This window comes from Hylobates moloch, unplaced genomic scaffold (genome assembly GCF_009828535.3).
Source record: "Hylobates moloch isolate HMO894 unplaced genomic scaffold, HMol_V3 SCAFFOLD_2, whole genome shotgun sequence".
In the NCBI taxonomy this organism is placed as follows: Eukaryota; Metazoa; Chordata; class Mammalia; order Primates; family Hylobatidae; genus Hylobates; species Hylobates moloch.
The window spans coordinates 127,526,108-127,548,559 of record NW_026652277.1 but is presented as its reverse complement, the minus strand read 5'-3'; the positions used below and the strand labels follow the sequence as shown (position 1 = coordinate 127,548,559).

The 22,452-nt window shown below is 37.7% G+C and overlaps 1 protein-coding gene across 1 annotated transcript in view; it reads right to left on the bottom strand.

The window, feature by feature from the left end:
* The window catches only part of FIG4 (FIG4 phosphoinositide 5-phosphatase), a 136,946-nt gene that overhangs the window by 74,733 nt on the left and 39,761 nt on the right, over positions 1–22,452 (bottom strand). Inside the window, exons 5-10 of the mRNA XM_032156486.2 lie at positions 19,027–19,077; positions 16,103–16,251; positions 12,927–13,055; positions 9,827–9,927; positions 8,111–8,273; positions 7,292–7,389 (exon numbers count right to left, since the gene is read on the bottom strand). Coding sequence (XP_032012377.1) covers positions 7,292–7,389; positions 8,111–8,273; positions 9,827–9,927; positions 12,927–13,055; positions 16,103–16,251; positions 19,027–19,077 — 691 coding nt within the window. The remainder of the gene's footprint in view (positions 1–7,291; positions 7,390–8,110; positions 8,274–9,826; positions 9,928–12,926; positions 13,056–16,102; positions 16,252–19,026; positions 19,078–22,452) is intronic.

Below are 22,452 nucleotides of genomic sequence, written 5' to 3'. Positions count from 1 at the left end.
GAATTTAATTAGATAACTACTGTAGAAACAAAAAGGGGTAGCTATTGAGCACAGCTGAACACATCAAATGAAATAATTAGATAAGAATTTAGAACAGTGTTAAATCAGTTTAGGATGAAAATAAATTTTGCTTATTTATATATCAGAGAAAATTAAATTATATATCTGAAATTTTTCTCAAAAGCATTTAAAATCAACTAGGGAAACAAAATCTTTTTGAAATGCTTATATCAAATCTGACATTTTGTGGGATGGAGAGGAAATGTTTGAGCAACCTTCGTTCATCTCTGTGTGAAGAATCTGCTGTATGCATTGTGTGTCCATTGAGGAATAATGTTAGTGGGTTGTTAGTCAACCTCTTTAGAGCCACAGACCCCTAACAAGTAAAGGAAAACTACATACACAAGTGATTTTGCATATTTCTTTTTTCTTTTTTTATAAAGAGACAGGGTCTCACTCTGTCGCCCAGGTTGGAACGCAGTGGTGCAATCATAGCTCACTGCATCCTGGAACTCCTGGACTCAAGTGATCCTCCCACTTCAGCCTCCAAGTAGCTGGGACTACAGGTGTGCATCATGCCCAACTAATTGAAAAAAAATTTTTTTGTAGCAACTGGGTCTCCTATGCTGCCCAGGCTGCTCTCAGACTCCTGGCCTCATGCAAGCCTCCTGCCTGTTTCCCAAGTCACTGGGATTATAGGCATGAGCCACCACATCCAGCTGCATATAATTTCAAAGGGTTCCAAGATCCCCCTAACAGCCATGCATGGCCCACAGATTAAAAACTTCTGATGTACAGTTATACTTGATCCTAGGTTGGCCTCCTGTTGATACAGTAGCAGCACTGAAGGCACATGGATTGCTGCAAATTATCTTTCGACCAGTGCCTCAAACTTTCACAACTGGGAAGAAGTTCGCAACACAGGGTAAAAGAGAAATGAAATCACGAAAAGCATTTCGCTTTATTAACTTCTTCATATGGTGGTAGAATAAAGAGTGAGTATCCCCTAGGTATCATTCTATACACACATGTATTCTTTGGCTCTTTAATCACAATTAATAAGGTCTTCTACCAAGTGGCCTGAATAAACATCTTCTTTAATCCTATGAATAAAATTAGTGCTACAAACAACAAAATATTTTCCTATTCCATGAAACAGCAACTTAATCTCCAAACTATTTCTGTAGCTAACTTCTAGTCATTGTCAGGATTTTTATTGCAACAGAACAATAAACAAGTACAACTTTAAAATCCACTGACTGACCTTTAAATATTCGAAAAAATAAATGTACATGTGAGATACCTGGCAAAGAATACATTATGATCACATGTATATGATAGTATTTTTTGAGTGTGCACAATAGAGAATTATTTCAAGCATTGTAGACATGAATCTCCATTTAATGACAGTTTTTCAACCACACTATACGAACTCTGTAAAACATGAACTTTTATTTTATTTTATTTTATTTTATTTTATTTTATTTTACTATTGAGGCAGGGTCGTGCTCTGCCTAAATCCACTAATTTAAATCTAGGTTTCTAATCCAGTAACACTTTATAATTTAACACTTTAGCAATAATTTATTTCCATACTAACAATATCTTATTTTCTATACATTTACTGGAAAACTGTCCATGAGCATTTTCACTAAAGTTTTCATATTTTAAATTTTCAATTATGTATACTACAGCTACTGTTTAATATTAGGCTGAGGTTAGAGATTATCCACCTTACATTATTCTGAGTTGATATGGAGACAGATGTGAATATGAAACTTCTGAATTAATATGAACAAATGTCTAGAAAATGATTATTTAATATCTGAATGATTTATTTTACAAAGTCAATCCCTAGTGGGATGCAATTACAAAGAGCAACACAGGAAGAAATGAAGCTGACTGCCTCACTGTTTCACTCTTCTCCCCCAACTGCCAGTTTGGGGACATATTCCTCCATACTCTTGATTTAAAACACACACACACACACACACACACACACACACACACACACACACACAACACACACACACACACACACACACACACACACACACACACACACACACAGCTCCTTTGAGCCCATGCATGTAGTTATACAGTCCTCTCCTGGGAACTATCTCTTCCCCACCCCAAGCTTTGCCTCCATCCTGGGTGATATGGTTTGGCTGTGTCCCTACCCAAATCTCATCTGAATTGTAGCTCCCATAATTCCCATGTGTTGTGGGAGGGACCTGGTAGGAGATAATTGAATCATGGGGGTGGTCTCCCCCATACTGTTCTTGTGGTAGTGAATAAGTCTCATGAGAGCTGACGATTTTATAAGGGGTTTCTCTTTTCGCTTGGTTCTCATTCTCTCTTGTCTGCCGCCATGTTATATGTATCTTTTGCTTTCCGATATGATTGTGAGGCCTCCCCAGCCACGTGGAACTGTGAGTCCATTAAACCTCTTTTTCTTTATAAATTATCCAGGCTCAGGTATGTCTTTATCAGCAGTGTGAAAACAGACTAATACACTGGGTGACTTTCAGTATCTCCACCTCCTTTTCCACTCTAAATCCCCATTCCCACTCTCACATCTTAGACCAATTCATTATCACAGGCTGCTCTTTCTTCAACATCTCTTATTCGTGGCCTCTTTTATTTCCACATTGCTTGCTTTAAATACCCCACCTCATGAGGACCGCAATCCACTGACATCTCCACTTTCTCCAGCAGCCCTGTTCTTTAAGCCCTGTCCTTATTTGGCTCAGATTTCATGCACCACTTCAATCACAGTATTGCCAAAATCCAAAATGTCTTTCATCCTGTCTTTTCATGTCACACCTGTCTGGCGAAACTAAATAAACCCAATTATTATTTTACCTGTGCTTATACTCATTCACAAGCCTGCTGGAAGAAGGCAGGCAAGAGCAAAATGGTTCCATTTAAGAAATCATGATCACCAACTTGAAATTGGCTCTTGGTACTTCCTGCAGGTTTCTAGTCAACTTACCCTCCCACGTACACAAGACTTAAACCTTCTCCACTCCCTTCAAACCTCCACTCTCAGCAGATGATCATTCCTCCTACCTTAAGGAGAAATTAAAGCCATCAGAATGCAATGTGCATGCTCACAAATACCCACATGCCCAAACCCTTACTATTCTGTCTCTCCATTAAAATGATTCCAGCCAGGCGCCATGGTTCATGACTGTAATCCCAGCACTTTGGGAGACTGAGATGGGAGGATTACTTAAGGCCAGGAGTTCAAGGTTGCAGCGAGCTATGATCTTGCCACTGCACCCCAGCCTAGGTGACAGAGCATAACCCTGACTCAAAAATAAAATAATAATTCTACCATGTATGCTTCAGATTTAATCATTTCCTACTTTCTTAAGTACATGAAATCACTGATCATTCCTTTTCTCTCCTGTGTCATACAACTATCCCTTTCACATGTATCCTCGCCGTAGGCTTTTAAACATATTGATATGATCTCTTTTAAAAAATAAAAATGCCATCTTTCACTGGGTACTCCTATTGGGGGAAAAAGTACAACACTTACTCACTGTTATCCCACACTCGGTCCACTTCAATCAGTGCCCTCCATGATGCTAACACTAATGGACAATCTTTCCATTCTCAACTTACTTGACCCCTCAGCATTTGATGCTGTTGATCGTTTACTTCCTTCATTGTGAAACACACTTTCTCCTGGCATTCCTAACACAGCACTTCCTGGTTTTCTTCCTACTCCTCTGGCTGTTTTTTTCTCTGACTCCTTTAGAGATTCAGCTACTCTAACTGGGCATTAAGAGCAGAAGATCCCCAAGACTAGGTCTGAGATTTTTCCTTCTCACTTTATACTCACCACATGGGCATCTCATCCATGCCCATGCCTTCAAATGTCACCTGTACCCAGAGTTACAAAAATCACATCTAGGCCCAGACCTCTCCTCTGAGCTCCTGAACCATGCCCTGACCTGTTACCTCTGTTTAGAGGACTCAAGCATCGCTTCTCAGCCTTTTGGCTAAGATCAAGTGTAGAGGACTCAAGCATACCTCAAACCTCACTCAGCATGTCCAAGCTACACTTATTATCTTCCCCCAACAAACCCAGTGAGTGTTCTGTATTTCAGTGAATGGCATCACCATTCACCCACCTGAGTAAGCCAGAAACCCAGGAATTGAGCCTGACACCCCCCACCCCCTCATTTCAAATCCAGCCCAGCACCAAGTCTACTGACTGTCCGCTTCTCTACATCTCCACCACATCACCCTGGTTTAAGGCATAATCACCTCTTTTCTGGACAATTATAACAGCCTCCTATCTGGTCTTCCAGCATTGACGTTAGCCTTATACCGATCCATTTGTTTTCTATGTTGAGGTCACAGTAATCTTTTCAAAACACAAATCTGACAATGATCCTCTCAACCATGAAAGACTCTTAATGACTTTCCATTACTCTCAGGAAGAAGGCCAGGCTCATTAATGCAGCCTACAATACTCTGCATGGTCTGGCCATAACCATCTCTTTAGCCTCATCTCACAACAAGCATCTTGTCCTCACCCTCTGGGCCCCAGCCACAGAGAACCCCCTTTTCTTCCTCCAACCCACCACACTTCCTTCTGTCCTAGGGCCTTTGTACATGCTGTGCTCTGAGTTGAATACCATTCTTTCCCAATGACCTGGTTAATGCCTCTTCTTTCAGGCTGATGCTAACTTATCCCGTCCTCAGGGAAGACTTCTCTCCATTATAAGCTCTTATTGCACCATTTACCTTGTATTGGTGCCTCTGCATTATCTCACCATCTCCTACAACAGGCTGTTAGCTCAAGGCAGGAGCTGTTTCTAGAACTGCCTTGGCACATAGGAAACTCTCAAAAATACTTGTAAAATGACTGACTATAAGATGTGAGAAAGGGACCCAGTTTCAGTTTTCTGCATATGGCTAGCCAGTTTTCCCAACACCATTTATTAAATAGGGAATCCTTTCCCCATTGCTTGTTTTTGTCAGGTTTGTCAAAGATCAGATGGTTGTAGACGTGTGGTGTTATTGCTGAGGCCTCTGTTCTGTTCCATTGGTCTATATATCTATTTTGGTACCAGTACCATGCTGTTTTGGTTACTGTAGCCTTGTAGTATGGTTTGAAGTCAGGTAGTGTGATGCCTCCAGTTTTGTTGTTTTTGCTTAGGATTATCTTGGCTACACAGGCTCTTTTTTGGTTCCACATGAAATTTAAAGTATTTTTTTCTAATTCTGTGAAGAAAGTCAATGGTAGCTTGATGGGGATGGCACTGAATCTATAAATTACTTCCTTACACCTTATACAAAAATTAACTCCAGATGGATTAAAGACTTAAACGTAAGACCTAAAACCATAAAAACCCTAAAAGAAAACCTAGACAATACCATTCAGGACACAGGCATTGGCAAAGACTTCATGACTAAAACACCAAAAGCAATGGCAACAAAAGCCAAAATTGACAAATGGGATCTAATTAAATTAAAGAGTTTATGCACAGTAAAACAAACTATCATCAGAGTGAACAGGCAACCTACAGAATGGGAGAAAATTGTTGCAATCTATCCATCTCACAAAGGGCTACTATCCAGAATCTACAAGGAACTTAAAACAAATTTACAAGAAAAAAACAACCCCATCAAAAAGTAGGTGAAGGATATGAACAGACACTTCTCAAAAGAAGACATTTATATGTGGCCAACAAATGTAGGAAAAAAGGCTCATCATCACTGGTCATTAGAGAAATGCAAATCAAAACCACAATGAAATACCATCTCATGCCTGTTAGAATGGCAATCATTTAAAAGTCAGGAAACAACAGATGCTGGAGAGGATCTGGAAAAATAGGAACGCTTTTACACTGTTGGTGGGAGTGTAAATTAGTTCAATCATTGTGGAAGACAGTGTAGCGATTCCTCAAGGATCTAGAACCAGAAATACCATTTGACCCAGGAATCCCATTACTGGGTATATACCCAAAGGATTATGAATCATTCTACTATAAAGACACATGCACATATATGTTTATTGCAGCACTATTCACAATAGCAAAGACTTGGAACCAACCCAAATTCCTATCAATGATAGACTGGATAAAGAAAATGTGGCACATATACACCATGGAATACTATGCAGCCGTAAAGAAGGATGAGTTCATGTCCTTTGCAGGGACATGGATGACGCTGGAAACCATCATTCTCAGTAAACTAACACAGGAACAAGAAATCAAAAACTGTATGTTCTCACTCGTAAGTGGTAACTGCACAATGAGAACACATGGACACAGGGAGGGGAAGATCACACACTGGGGCCTGTCGGGGGGGTAGGGGGATAGGAGAAGGATAGCATTAGGAGAAATACCCAACGTAGATGATGGGTTCATGGGTGCAGCAAACCACCACAGCACGTGTATACCTATGTAACAAACCTGCACGTTCTGCACATGTATCCAATAACTTAAAGTATAATAAAAAATAAGTAAATAAAAATAAATGACTGACTAAATGGACACAGGGTCACAGGCTTCCTTGGTTTTTTAGTAAATTCGTTTACATTTATTAACCAACCTCTCAGAATAACCTCAGACACTACTAGATTGTTGGGCACCACCACGCGCACATAACATAACAATACCCTTGCTTTTCATACTCTCAGGGTCTTCTTGGCTTCTGACTGAGAGTCTTTCAATCTGTATGCCCATTCATATAGATAGATACGCTGACCAGTCAGTGTACTCTGCCAAGAAAGCAGGGAACTATGAGGCTAATACCACCTTGTCTGGGCTTCTCACATGTCCACCTGATCCTTGAGTCACAACAGTACCCCGGTTTATGAATCTAGCCTTTGATCCTCTTACTATAAATTAATTTGCCGAGGGGAGCTTATGGATTTTCAAGGGAGATGACTGTAAAGGTGAGGCTGTGATAGTTTGATTTTCATGCTTCTTTCTCCAAGTTGTCCTGGAAACTAAGGCAGAAATTTCACCTACATCTAATTCACGTAAGGAAATCAGGACACAATGATTTCCTGATATACTGAATCACTCTACTCCCTTAGAGATATACTACTGATTTTTTTCAGCCATGCAGAGAACAAGCCCCATGGAATCTGAGGCCAAAGAAAAGTGACTCAGCTCAGACACAGTGAGCTATCCCAGCATAATAATCTGCACGTCTCTCCACGAGGAAGAGGGAAAGCACGGCTTGTTAACCCCCTCTGTGTTGAGGAAGAGGCTTCCCAGAGTGTCTGAGTCTCATAACCAAACAGATGAGCACATCATACCTTCACTAAATTCAAGATGATGATGGGAGAGCCAAACCTCTGAAACATCTGGTCAAAGTGAAGGGCAGCCACATGTGCAAATGGATCTGCCTGATCCACTGAGAAGGAAAAAAGATGAAAAAGCACCTGAATGAAAATTGCAAAGCAAAATAAAAGAAGCATAGGGCTGTTTTTTTAAAGAAATGCAATTCAACTAATCTTTCAATAGTTTCACTTCCCAAATCCTTCTTAAGGTGCTCACTATTTATCACATTTGAATGTAATACATCATCATGTATTTTTTTTTTTTTGAGACGGAGTCTCACTCAGTCACCCAGGCTGGAGTGCAGTGGCGCAATCTCGGCTCACTGCAAGCTCCACCTCCCGGGTTCACGCCATTCTCCTGCCTCAGCCTCTCCAAGTAGCTGGGACTACAGGCGCCCGCCACCACGCCCGGCTAATTTTTTTGTATTTTTAGTAGAGACGGGGTTTCACCGTGGTCTCGATCTTCTGACCTCGTGATCCGCCCGCCTCGGCCTCCCAAAGTGCTGGGATTACAAGCGTGAGCCACCGCGCCCGGCCTCATCATCACGTATTTATTACATTTGAATGATTCTTACATTTCTTACATTTCTGAAGCAAAATAAAATAATTTACTAACAGTCAAAAATAAATATAAATTTATTACATTAGAATAACAGAAATTCCTCTTCTAAATTATCTACCTTCCAGGACTAAAACCTCACGAAAACCTAAGTATTTATGAGATTTCTGTGACAACAGTTCATTATCTCTAAATGTGAGGACAGGAGTTATGATTAAAAACATGGCTCCACACACATGTAATAGGTGGTTTAGGCATCATAGTTGAAATGTCCTGAGACCAGTATAAGGGCACAGATCCTCTAACTTGTACGTAAGAAGAATAACTTCCTGCAGTGAAAGACATCACAGAAGCATCGCAGAGTATTTGTTCAGTCTCCACTTCATTTGCAACATCACCCTGAAAAGGTGCATTGAAAGATATTTTATGTTCTTAGACATGTTTAATGAAATAACGTTCAATGAAGTTATAATTCCTATTCTTTCAATGAAGTTATAATTCCTATTCTTTGAAAGTCTTCAGAGGTAAATATTGATCAATATTTAATATGCACATTAGAAAAGCAAAACCATTAAAATATAATAAAGAAGGCAATTAAAAGTAGCAAAGAATAGACTAGAAAAAAACAAATTGATCTCTAATAATACAAGTCAGATAGGAAACATGTGGTTTAAATAAATGGGACAGAGGGAAAGAAACGACAATTACATGAAATTATACAGGAGGTGAGGAAGACTAGAAGAACATCAAAATTCAATTCTGAAGACCAAAGTGAAATGAAAGGAGTGAGATTCAAATAATGCCTGATGAACAAAAGGAAAAAATAGGGTTTTGAGGTACTTATAGGTATATAAGGACATAATAAAGAATAATTTTAGAGGTAGTAATAACATGTCTGATTATCCTTTGAATATTCAAAAGTAAATAATATAGCTGTAAAATTGTGATATTTTAAAGCAACAGCTGTAACAATTTTCACTGTTAATATAATTTTAAGAACAATGTTGCTATTTTAAGCCAGGATCAAAACCCAGTGCCTCACTCAATCTGTCTACCGAATCACACATCCACTCAAGTCTCAAGTTGTCTCTTGCAAACAGAGACGGAGCACTCAAAGGACAGAACACGGCTGATGGAAGGATGGCTGCATTTTTGCTGTTGTTATTTTCTAGTGATGAACAGAAAAAGGAGTATGGGCAAAAAAGACAAAGAGGGCAAAGGGTTTCCCGAACCTAGCTCCACTTCGTCTTCTTATCAAGAATTGACTTCCCGTGATGAGTGCTGCCTTCTACTTGGGTGGAGGTGCTTTGCTATTTTTGTCTCTACATTAAACATGTACCACACCTCATATATATAGAAATGGCTCACCCTCCACAACATTAGAGATAATTCCTCAAAGCACTGCATAACTCTAAGATAGCTGACTTTTCAGAACATCTGTATGTTAGTCATACTTCTCACATGTTTCAGATGCACTGGAGTATTAATTATTGTCAGCCCCCCACATCCATGGGTTCCCTAAACAGAGTCAACCAATCTCAGATAGAAAATGTAGTTAGGCCTATGATGGTTGCATCTGAACTGAATATGTGCAGACCTTTTTTATTGTCATTATTCCCTTAACAATACAGTATTAGAACTATTTGCATAGCATTTACATCATATTAGATATTAGAAGTAATCTAGAGATGATTTAAAGTATACAGATGAATGTACATAGGTTATATGCAAGCACTAGGCCATATTATATAAGAGACTTCAGCATCTGTGGATTTTGGATGGGATGGGGGTTCCTAGAACCAATCCCTTGTTGATACTAAAAGGCAACTGTATTCTCTTGATAATATCCCAAACTAAGAAATACCACTTTTTAAAATTTCACTGTGCTTCTACATCAGTAAAGCTGAAATAAAAGGTTAAAAGGTCAGTGAAGATACTGTTTGTCATCTTACCTCACAGTTTGCACCTCTTTTAAGAAAACGGGTGCCAGCAAATTTACTGGATCTTCTAGCTATTAGAGTGACATACACTGGTCGTCCATAGATCAACAGCTCTTAGAAATCAAGTTAAGGTTGTTTAGCATTCATGATTGTCACATAACACCAACAGAGTCATTATTCCTTAAATAAACATTTAGATACAGCTTGTCCAGTGGCTTAAAGAACACCAAAAGCTCCACCCAAGAATGGAACAGTACTTGATCTAATGGTTCTTCAGAATTGCAGTGCAGCTACAAAGGGAAGGCAACATCCAACCTAAGGAGTGCTTTCCATAAATTTCAGAGGAAATGTAACCAAGTGTAGGGTTACTGGCCAAGGAAAGCCCTATGGCCAAGTAAGGATGTAAACAAGTACAACTAATCCTTCTGATATGGTTTGGCTCTGTGTCCCCAGCCAACTCTCATTTCGAATTGTAAATCCCCACGTGTCAGGGGAGGGTCTGGTGGGAGGTGATTGTATCATGGAGGCAGACTTCCCCCTTGCTGTTTTTGTGACAGTGAGTTCTCACAAGATCTGGTTGTTTGCAAGTGTGTGGCACTTCCCCCTTCGCTCGCTCTCTCTCCTGCCCTGCCATTGTGAAGATATGCGTGCTTCCCCTTCACCTTCCACCATGATTGTAAGTTTCGTGAGGCCTCCCAGTCATGCTTCCTGTTAAGCCTACAGTCAATTAAATCTCTTTTCTTCATAAATTACCCAGTCTCAGGTAGTTCTTCATAGCTGTGTGAGAATGGACTAATACACCTCCCCTAGTCTTCCAAGATCATACACCTCTCAAAGAGAACATGTGTCATTTAATAGGTTGCTTCAATTATGAATAATATGTAATACTGAGGAGACAAACTGAGAATAAGACTCTAAAAGCAGTCAAAATTTGTCACCTACCTGCGAATTCTGAACACTGAATAATTTACTGTGAACTGCTTAACCAATATACAGCTTATTAGTTATGTCGCCTTACTTAACTTTCTAAGCCAAGTCCCATCTTCTATAAAATGGAGTAACAATAAAGTAACCAAAGGTGGTCAGGAGGACTAGGTGAAGTAATGTGTGTACAACTAGTGCCTGGCCTGTAGTATTCATAAACTACTCTTATCAAAAGCTACTCTTTTCATAATCATATAGACTTCCAGAATTCATTTAATGCTTGATAACCAGGAGACGAGATTCACTGTTTAAACTTACGAGCTTTAAAATGATCATCTATGATGGTGCTCACTATTTTAAAAAACAAACATTTATTATGTTTAATATGTGCCAGGCCCCGAGTTAGCTCTTGGAAATACAAAACAGCTTAGAAACTATCTTTTAGGAACTACCTTTAGAAATTGTAGCACATTCTTTTTGGTATCCTTGGTGGTGAAAAACCTGTGTTCTTCCCAGGTATAATTTACTTTTGGAAAGAGAAAAAAGTAATTCAGGACCAAATCTCGTTATGCAGTAATGATCAACCAGATAATACCACTCACTGATTGAAAGTGATTATAAAGTAATGAGCCTGATTTTCAAGTGTAGCACATAAATCTCACTGATCTTCATTTCAAAATCCCTCTGTGCTTTTATCTAGCCTTTCGTCCCCCTCACAGAAGGCAGCCCTGCTGCTCTTCAAGGCTAACCTCGCCAGCTGTGCCCTTGGCACCACTCCTCTCAAATGCTCCTGGTGCAAGAAAGCATAATAATGGTCAGTCACATTCACCCACTTAATAGTCTCAAAGCAACCACTCCTTTACATGTTTTTTTGTACATTATTATTATTATTTTAAAATAGATCTGTAACTTCGGTTCCAAGTACCGAGGGGGGCCAGGGCTGGCCTGTGTGGGGCGTCACAGTGCGCTGGACAAAGTGACCGGTTTTTCTCCATAAATAAGTCAAAGAAACCCTGGGGATCTGGAGAAAGATGTGAGGCCATTAAACTGCAAATCCCAACTGAAAACGAAGAAGCAAAAGTTTATTTTTTGGTTCTTTTAAATGTCTAAAGAGAATAAAATTAAGAAAAATACAAATCCATTACAAACACTTCTTATCTGTGGGGGGGAAAGGTACAAACGCCTTTTTCTTTAAAAGCCTAACATACTAGAAAACATGCTGAATGCAAAAATGCCCTACGTGATCTCAAAAGGTGATAGAAAAAATCGAAAAACCACTTCTAGATGGTACATGCTGCCTTCTTAAACCCCATAATTGCACTTTATTAAAAGGCTTCAATGTAGCTACAAATTAATGAGACATGAAGCTACTGAAGGAAATAAAAGTTTTTACAAAATTGAACTCATCAGCTTAACCCAAAGCTGAACCTACTTCTCTTTAATCTATTTTGCTCCCTTGCCTGGACTACTGCAATCTTTTCCTAACTCATATTCCTTGTTCTAGTTTCATTTTACTTAATCCAGCCTGAAAACGGTTGTCAACTCAAGCGTCCTAAATACTACTTTGCAAATGTCATTCTCCTGCACAAAACCTTTCAAAAGTTCTAGCACCAAACCCAAAGTCCTCAGCTTGACCACCAAGGCAATCTGGTGACTGGCCATCTGACTCCCACATACCAATCTCCTTCCCACTATATCCTACCTCCCGGGAGTTTTATGCACAAGCCATGAGAACACTCCCATGTGTTTTTCCACCTCTACACACACAGTGTTTCCCAGCCTGTGATCTCTCTCTCTCTGCTCGGCCTGCTGATCTCTCTCGCTGCTAAGGCACTGACTTTTGTTTAGGGCCCAGGCCAAGTACAACTATTCCCATGGGCCTGTCCCATCCTCTCCAACTATCAGTAATTCTCCTCCTTCTCCCAGATAAGCATGACACATAATTATTACTTATATCACATTGCATTTTCTTCCTTGTTATTTATTTGTCTTTATGTGTATATAACAGGCCTGTTCAAATAGTCTGCATTCTTCTTTGTATTTCTACTACACAGTATCATGGGCAGGTTTTCCTGTTGGGGTGCACAGAGTGGTATTATAATCATATAATTCATATGTAGCTGTCTACAAATTGATACATCATAAGTTTAATAGTATGTGTCTTACCTTTTTTTTTCAAAAAGGATACTTGACTGCCCACAGAACCCATGAATAATATACAAAAGCCAGTCACGATGCACAGTATTTTTAATTATATCCAGAAGTTCACCATTCCATACATATTTCATATAAGGCTCACTACAGATCCCAAATACCCCTGAAAAATAAAAGTCTGTATCAGTCCATAAATACATAAAATATTTTGTATCAATTAAATAAAAGGTTGGTATCAGAAAGATATGGAAATTGGCTGACATTCAACTCATTTTTAAGTTAACTTCTGTTTTTAACTTCAAAGTAACATGCTTGGTTAATAGCGTTGCCATTTTCAGTGGATATCATTCCTTTCATGTCCAGAACATTGTGTTGATTCTGTAAAAAGTCAAAGAAATCCCTTTTCTGACTTGTGAGAGTTCTTGAGAGAAAAGAAAATGACAAGGAAATTGAGGACATGTTACAAATATATAAATAAAGTCAAGAGGCGGCAGGAAGTAGCGGTTGAGCACATGGCTATGAGGTCAAAGTTCCTGGATCCAAATCCTGGCTCTGCCTCTCATCTGCAGGGCCAGGCACAATCAAGAGTGTTACTTACAGAGCACGGCACCTCTGCTTCCTCACCTGTACCACGTGGTTGTTGTAAGGATGAAATGAATTAATAATGCACATAAGGGGCCTAGAATAAGTCTAGTGTATTATAAATACTTCCAAAAGGTGGCAGTTATTATTATGTCAGGCCTTTTCTCTATGAATAAATTAATTTCATCAAACATAATTTTAGCATATCCAGATAAATGTATTAAACAGCAATGAGTTTTACAAAACTTACATGAAGTGAAAAATTAAAAGTATGTTTATAAGATAATAGCTTAAAAGACTGTAACGGTTCTGAATAGCAGTTAATAAAGACCATTTTTTTCCTCAAAACATGATCTGTTAAGAGAATTTGTTTATACACTATACCACACTTAGGTGTGATTCATAAAAACTAAACTTTCTCTGCCCTTTCAATGCATTACATGAGAGAATTAATAATAAAGACACCTACAGGAGTCCTGTTTTGTCACTCTGTGACTTTAGGCAAGTTACTTAATGTCTTTGAATTTCAACTTTCTAAACTAGAAAATGATGTTAATACTACTCACCTCAAAGATATTGTTCAGATTAAATAGTATATGCAAAGTACCTGACATGCAGTAAAGAGTATTTTAAAAATTTATTGTTTTCCTTTTCAACCTACTCCCATACCTTCTACCCTTACTCCCTGTTTCTTATCAGTTTACCCCTGTGCGATAAGAGAATAATCTCACCTTCAACAAAGACATATGCATGCTAATCACCAGAAACTGTGAATATGAACTGTTACATTACATGGCAAGAAGAAATTAAAGCTGCAGATGAAGTTAAGGTTCCTAAACAGGACCTTGAGATGGGAAAATTATTCTGCATTATCTAAGTGGGTCCAATATAATCACAGGGTCCTTGTAAGTCAAAGAGGAAAACAAGGGTGTGAGTGTCAGGTAATGTAATGTAGCCTTAAAGATGGAAGGGAGCCATGAGCTAGGGGATGAATGCAGCCCCTAGAAGACGGAAAGGGAAAGAAAACTGATTCTCCCCTGGAGCCTCTGGAAAGGAATGCAATCCTGCTGACATGCTAATTTTAGCTCACTGAGACCCACTGTGGACTTCTGCCTTCTGTAAGATGATACATTTATGTTACTTTAGCAACTAAGCTAGGTAATCTGTCATAGCAACAAGAAGAAACCAATACACCCTGTTATTCATATCTATCAAGTAGAATTGCTCCAGAGATGACAAAAAATTTAGTAGCATTGGAGGCTTAATTCAGATCCCAGAACAGATATTCAAATTCAGATTTTGGATGGCATGTGGGGCAAATTTAGTGATACTTTCAGCTTTTGTATTACAAATTGTGATATTCAGAAGTGTTGCGAGCAAATATTCAAACACTAGTTGTCTTGCCCTCTATCTGTCTCTAGTGGTATGGGTTACCACCAGAGTGTGTGAACCAGGGCAAATGTATGTGATCTAATGATCTGGGAGTAGGGAGGGTGCCCTGGGTTTGACCTTAGCTCAAGTGATAATCAATCAAGTAAACTAACAAGAGTCAAGGGGAATGCCGGGGATAAATTCAGTTTAAGTAACAGCCTAACCTTTTTAGAGTTGATCACAACCTTTGGCAAACCATTAACAGAACACAGCCTCTTTCTGAGAGTGCTTCAAGGGCAGATCTTCTGGGACTACTTTAGATTGGATTCTACCTCTGCACCTCTGCACCCACATGTTCATCACTATCATTTAAGTTGCACAGAGCAAGGAGCCCAAAGACACTATTGACTTACTTTCCACAGTCAGCTGAACACAGCTAAAGTGTCTTAACTATTGAAATGCTTCCCTTACAACATTCATATTAGCAATGCCTCTAGCTTTACAGTGCTAGACCAACCCAAAAATCTGGCGATAAAGTATTATGTGACTGGTTTCCTCCAGGATCTCAGGGGCACCCTAGATGAGGCACTGAGTGGTCCCACAGTGGTCCTACAGCAGTCCTGCAGAGGCAGGACCTACGCAGGACCAGGACTGATGGGTCAAGCTGGGACCAATCAAGGTAATAACGACCTCTGACCTGCTGCACTGATTCCCCGACATGGCCGTATGATCTTCATTTCCAGGCCTCTGTTTCCTACTTAGTCTTTAATTCTATAAAACTAGCATTATACCTACTAAGCAGAGTTTTTATGAGGATTAGAGATATTACATGTAAATGTCTAGCACATAATGGGCAACTCATGGTAACTCTTTCAAAACTCAGACCATAACAAACTGGTCTCTGTGAAGGAAAATAAGTAGTGTGTATTATCTCATATTAAAAAAAATTATCCATGTAAACTTCACCTCTGCACACAATGTAAAAGTCTAGGCTTGAATGTATTCAATAAAAAGTATGTGAATAATTGCTAGAAAATGTCAGCATACAATTTTGTGGCTGGCCTACAAATGAAATCACATGGTGATTAATATCTCTATAAAAATGAATTGATCGACTTCACATATCCAAAACAACCCCACGTAAGGACAAACAGCAAAGAGGGATGGACAAATATGAGGGAAATGTGAGTGAATTTAATAAGATATCACTTCATGGATACCACATTAATATACATTAGATATATCAAGACCACCTACCGCTTCCACCTTGTGTAATTAATCCTTCATCTTCAAAGATGTCAAAGCTCTCTTGGCGATTCTGGGTCGTTTCTGACTTTAACATCTCCAGGGGCATTCGCAAGACAGTGAGATTATATTGAAGTGAGTGGGACAAATCATAGCTGTAACTGAAAACAGAATTGAAACTTAGTAAGAATTACAAAAGCAAAGCATATTTCATGGTCTTGGCTCCCATATAGAATTAAAATCTGTGAACTAAATTACTTAGCACCTGTTACTTTATTTGGAAGCAATGCTATTCAAATAAGCACTATAAAACACAGCAAAATATAAATGTAATTGGAAATAAAAACCTCACTGCATGACTAGGCATCTGCATGACTGGAAATATACAATACAATGTCAGTAACCTACATTATTTGATTTGTACGATGTGCATTTTTTGCTTCATGCTGAAATCAATCTAAGTTCATGGTCTTGTGCAAACAGGGTCACACCTTCTATGAATCTGCATGGGGTTTTATAGATCTATAATATCCACTGTAATACTGCATAGTTCTGTACCCTAGTTTACCCAGGAGCAAAAATAATTCTATTAATTACTAATGGTGGTATCATAACTCACTTCATAAAACAGAAATAAGCAAATAATATAGGCCATTACAGTGAAACATGTTTTAGAAGAGTAAAAGGCATTTCAAAAATATAACCGTCTCTGTGCAAATTACATTTCATTACAATTTTGATCTCACATAATACTTTTTAAATAAGCATCTCTAGCTCTCTCTATATATATAGCTAGAGATATTTTAAAAGTATCTATATATAAATATATTTATACTCTATATTTATGTAGAGTATTTATATATGCATACTCTATATAAATATACATACATAAATATGCATATATACATAGAGTGTATAGATATACTATACATATATATGTATAGTGTGTGTGTGTATATATATATTTCTTAAGTGTTGAGGGGGCTTTCCAGTTTTTACTGGAAATTCTAAAGGAGCCTAGCTATATATTTTTAGCACAGAATTTCAGAAGGTATTTTGAATATTTTATACAAATTTGTTTTTAAAGTATTTTAGTCATATTTTAAAATGGTTACAATTGTGTCTGGAGAGTCACATACATTATTTTAATTATTATTTATTTATATAATTTGATTGAAATTGATTTGTTTCATCTGTGAAATTCAATTGTATCACATTTGCTTGATGGATCCATTCATTTTACCAGCATCTAATCTTGAAGGGATAAAAGCTATATTAAGAAGTTGGTTTCTGATTTTTAACAATCAATTCTTTCTATTTAAAACAATTCCCTTTTTCTAGAGATTCTTAAGAACATATTATAACCTTTTTAAAAGCCTATTTATGAGGCACAAAAACTTTAACCTACATGTATTTACTTATAGAATGACTTGATCACAACTCAGTATAAAAATACAGACAAAACTGAGAAATAAGAAGAAGAAGTCCATTTCTAACAATAGCACTGAGCTTCAATAATAATTCACAAACACTACAAAGTTAGGCATAAAGGCTGAAAACTAGAAGATGGCGAAAAATACAATTAAAATACACATTCAATAAACGTTTGTGGAAGTCAAAACTATTTCTTTAGGAGGCCTTCACTCCGTTTCTGTTAAAATAATCAACTTCCTTCAGGTTTGCATCAATAAAGACATAATTCACCCCATGCAGTAGACATGTTTTTCTTTGTTTCATAAAGAAATGATTAACTATATTAATTTAAAATAATTTTTTAATGCAAAGCACCCTGTCAGTAGTATATAACACCAACAGCTACAAATACTCTAGGTCCTCCTTTAGTCCTTATGACTCAAGTCCTTACTGTGTTCTGTTTTTATTTTGGATATTATAGCTGATAGAATTTTCCATCTATCACAATAATTGTATCTATCAGGCCCACATACTGGTCACATCAATGGTAGTAAAATACTTATCATGATGCTGTAATAATTTACTTGCCTGTTCTTGAATTATCAATATTTGGGATGTCCCTGGATTATTTGGCTTGCTTGTTTGGGCTATTATAAATAGAGAAACTATAAATGTCTCTTTACCAACAGAGAGTTGTATTTTTGCTCCTGGTTATTTTCTTAGGACATATTTTCATATATGTTCAATGCTATATTCCTTCTCAGGAAACTGTTAATTTACAATGCCACCAGCAGTACATCAGTATTGCAACAGTTCTTCCTATTTTTAATTTATTTTTACCCAATGTTGCCAGATTATTTACTAAAAGTTGAACCATGAAATTGTTACAACTCCGTATTAGAGCCTGAATGTAAATTTCATTTTTGTAATTTAAGATTACAAAATGAGAATATTTCTTTAAAATACATTAAGTCCTACCTAAAACAAAGATGATTTTTATAATGAGAATAAATATCCTTTAATTTATCCATTTGGATTTTCAAATATAAGATTTTTAAAAGGAAGAAATCGCTATATTTTAATTCTTTTAGATAAAATAAGTTGACTAAAAAGAAACAGAAGTACTACTATGTTCTCATTCTGTTTTTTTTTTTTTTTTTTTGAGAAGGAGTCTCACTCTTTCACCCAGGCTGGAGTGCAGTAGCGCAATCTCGGCTCACTGCAGGCTCCACCCCGTGGGGTTCACACCATTCTCCTGCCTCAGCCTCCCGCGTAGCTGGGACTACAGGCGCCCGCCACCACACCCGGCTAATTTTTTTTGTATTTTTAATAGAGACGGGGTTTCACCGTGTTAGCCAGGATGGTCTCGATCTCCTGACCTCGTGATCCGCCTGCCTCGGCCTCCCAAAGTGCTGGGATTACAGGCATGAGCCACCACGCCCGGCCTCATTCTGTTTTTACCCACTGGAAAATAATATAAAAGTTTATGTGATTGATAGGAGCAAAACTAACCTCACACTTACCTAAAGTAAAAATTGCTAGATAGGTCCACATTTTGAAATATTCGTAGATACCTAAAAAAAAACCAAAGTATATTTCATTTGTCCAATACTATTATTTCTCACAGTTTAACATGTACCCATATGTACATTTATATTTGTAAATATGCTCATTAAAGCTGAGGAATTCAAACCATATCTAGAATAGGGATTACATCCAAAGCAATTCTAGGTCTGTTGATCATTCCTTTGGAGACCTTTAACTTTATAGCTTGGCTGTTCCTTATCACTGATTACGCCAGTGAGAGACAAAATCATGCATCTACATGTGGGGGGCACAGCAGACTTTGGGCAAGACAGAAGTAAATGCTGTTTTTGCTTTTACAACATGCTTTGCAAATGCTTTGAGGATGGAGAGAGGAGAGCAACAACAACAAGCACAATGTGGGTCACCACAATTTTAAGTTGGTAAGTTTTTACACCAAAAAAGGTATAGAATAAAATGTTCACATTTCTGTCAGTCAGGATTAATAAATGTTCACATTTTAAAGTATCTATTTCAACCTTTTTAAGATAAATAACAAACAATTTAAAAAGTTAACATTCCCTTTAGACTTCCCCAGTCCTGTTCTCTCGCTCCAAATGCAACCATTTTCCTGTCACTGATATGAATCCTTCCAGTCCATGCATCTCTTTACTTTTATCACATTAGAGCCCTCTTTAAATAATACATAGCATTATATTGTATATTTAAAATATGTATGCAAATAACTACAAACTTTGTATACTGTCCTACTTTTTTCACTCATTTTTTGAAATCTAGTTACGTTGAAAGTTATATTCATTTGTTCACTTTGTAATCAATGTTTGGTCTTCATTATATACAGTCATCCCTCGGTATCAGTAGGGGATTGGTTTCAGGTTCTCCCTCAGATAACAAAATCTGCAGATGCTCGAGTTCCTGATATAAAATGGCATAGTATTTGCACATAACGCACAATACACATCTTCCTGTATATTCTCAATTACCTCTAGATTACTTATAATACCTAATACAATGTAAATGCTATGTAATTCTATAGTTGTTATACTCTATTGTTTAGGGAATAATGACAAGAAAAATGTCTGTAGATGTTCAGTACAGACACAATTTTTTTCAAGTATTTTCAATCTGTGGTTGGTTGAATTCACAGAGGTGGAACCCATGGATAAGGAAAGCCAACTACACATGACACACTTTATTTATCCACTGTCTGCTGATAGACCATTAGGTTCTTCCTAGTGCTGCCAAGAGCATCCCATGCATGTTTTCCCATACACTTGTGTAAGAGTTTCTCTAGGGCAGATACATGGAAACAAGAACCACTGTGCACTGTAGATAATGTGCATTTTCAATTATGCTGGAATTGCCAAAGTGTTCTTCTAAGTGGTTAAAATATCACTCCAACTCATAGTGTATAACCCATAGTATACAACTCATTTCCCACATCTCTGCTATAATTTGATGACAGCAGATATTCTGATTATTCCCAAACTGACTAATGAGAATAAAATGGTACCTTTTTAATTTGCATTTCCCAAATTACTAGGTAAGGTTCAGAATCTCTACTGTGAGCTGCCTGTTCCTTTTAACCATTTTTCAGTTAAGTTGCTTATTTTTTTCTCACTGATTTGTAGAAATTCTTTCCACATTCTAAATAATAATCATTGTTATATGTTACAAATATCTACTTTCAGACTGCTGCTTGTTTCCTACAATTTGTCTCGATTATAAATACATTTTGAATATTTACAGTATCAAATATAGCATTGTTTGCCTTATGGTTTATGCATTTTGTATTTTGTTTGTAAAATCCTTTTCCATACCAGGATTATAAAAATATTTACCTTTATTTTCTTAAAATTATCTTTGTACTTCTGGAATTGCTTCCTGAATATTATCAGAGAATGGAATCAAATTTCATTTTTGTCCAACTGGAAAACCAACACTATTTATCCCATCTTTTCCCTCAATGACTTGTAATGCTCACTCTATCATATTCCAGTTTGCCACATAAAATGGATCTTTTTCTAGGCTTTCTCAACACTGTTCATTGTCCCCCATCAATTCCTCCACCAATACTTAGCAGTCTTATTTACTATAGCTTACTACCTGATTATCTTAATTATTATAGGTCTTACCATCTTGTCGACTTTATCCCTTCTTGTTTTTCTTGTTTAAACTGTCTGGACCATGCTTAGACATTTGCTTTTCCATATGACTTTTAAAATCATGTCAAGTTCCATTTTCAAAACATCCTCTTGGAATCTGGATCAATGTTACATTAAATTTATAAATTGGCCAGGCCCTGTGGCTCATGTCTGTAATCCCAGCACTTTGGGAGGCCGAGGTGGGAGGATTGTTTGAGCCCAGGAGTTCAAAAGCTGCCTGGTCAACATAGAAAGACCCTATTTCTGCCAAAAGTACAAAAATTAGTCAGGCGTGGTGGCATGTGTCCATAGTTCCAGCTACTGGGGAAGCTGAGGTGGGAGGACCACTTGAGCCCAGGAGTTCAAAGCTGCAGTGAGCCAAGATTGCACCACTGCACTCCGCCCTGGGTAACAGAGTGAGACCTTGTATCAAGAAAAAAAAATTATAAATTAATTTTGGAGAAAACTAACATCTTTAAGATATCAAGCCTCATCCATGAAAAGGGGACATCTCTCCAATTATTTAGAGATTTAAAAAATCTTTCAGTAATGTTTTAAGTTTTTTCCATAATGTTTTGTATAGCTTTTGTTATATTTATTGGCAGGTACCTTATACATTTTCTAGTTTGTTACTGCCACTGTGTGGAAATATTACTGGTTCTTATACATCTTACATGTTGATCTTTTCTTTTTTCTTCTTTTAATCTTTTTTTTTTTTTTTTTTTTTTTTTTTTTTTTTTTTTTTTTTTTTTTTGAGGCAGGGTCTCACTCTGTCACCCAGGCTGGAGTACAGTGGCACAAACATGGCTCATTGCAGCCTCAACCTCCTGGGCTCAATCCTCCCACCTCAGCCTCCCAAAATGCTGGGATTTTTTTTTTTTTTTTTTTTTATTATACTTTAGGTTTTAGGGTACATGTGCACAATGTGCAGGTTTGTTACATATGTATCCATGTGCCATGTTGATTTCCTGCACCCATTAGCTCGTCATTTAGCATTAGGTATATCTCCTAATGCTGTCCCCGCCCCCCCCACCCCCCACCCCACAACAGTACCCGGAATGTGATGTTCCCCTTCCTGTGTCCATGAGTTCTCATTGTTCAATTCCCACCTATGAGTGAGAACATGCGGTGTTTGGTTTTTTGTCCTTGCGATAGTTTACTGAGAATGATGTTTTCCAGTTTCATCCATGTCCCTACAAAGGACACGAACTCATCATTTTTTATGGCTGCATAGTATTCCATGGTGTATATGTGCCACAC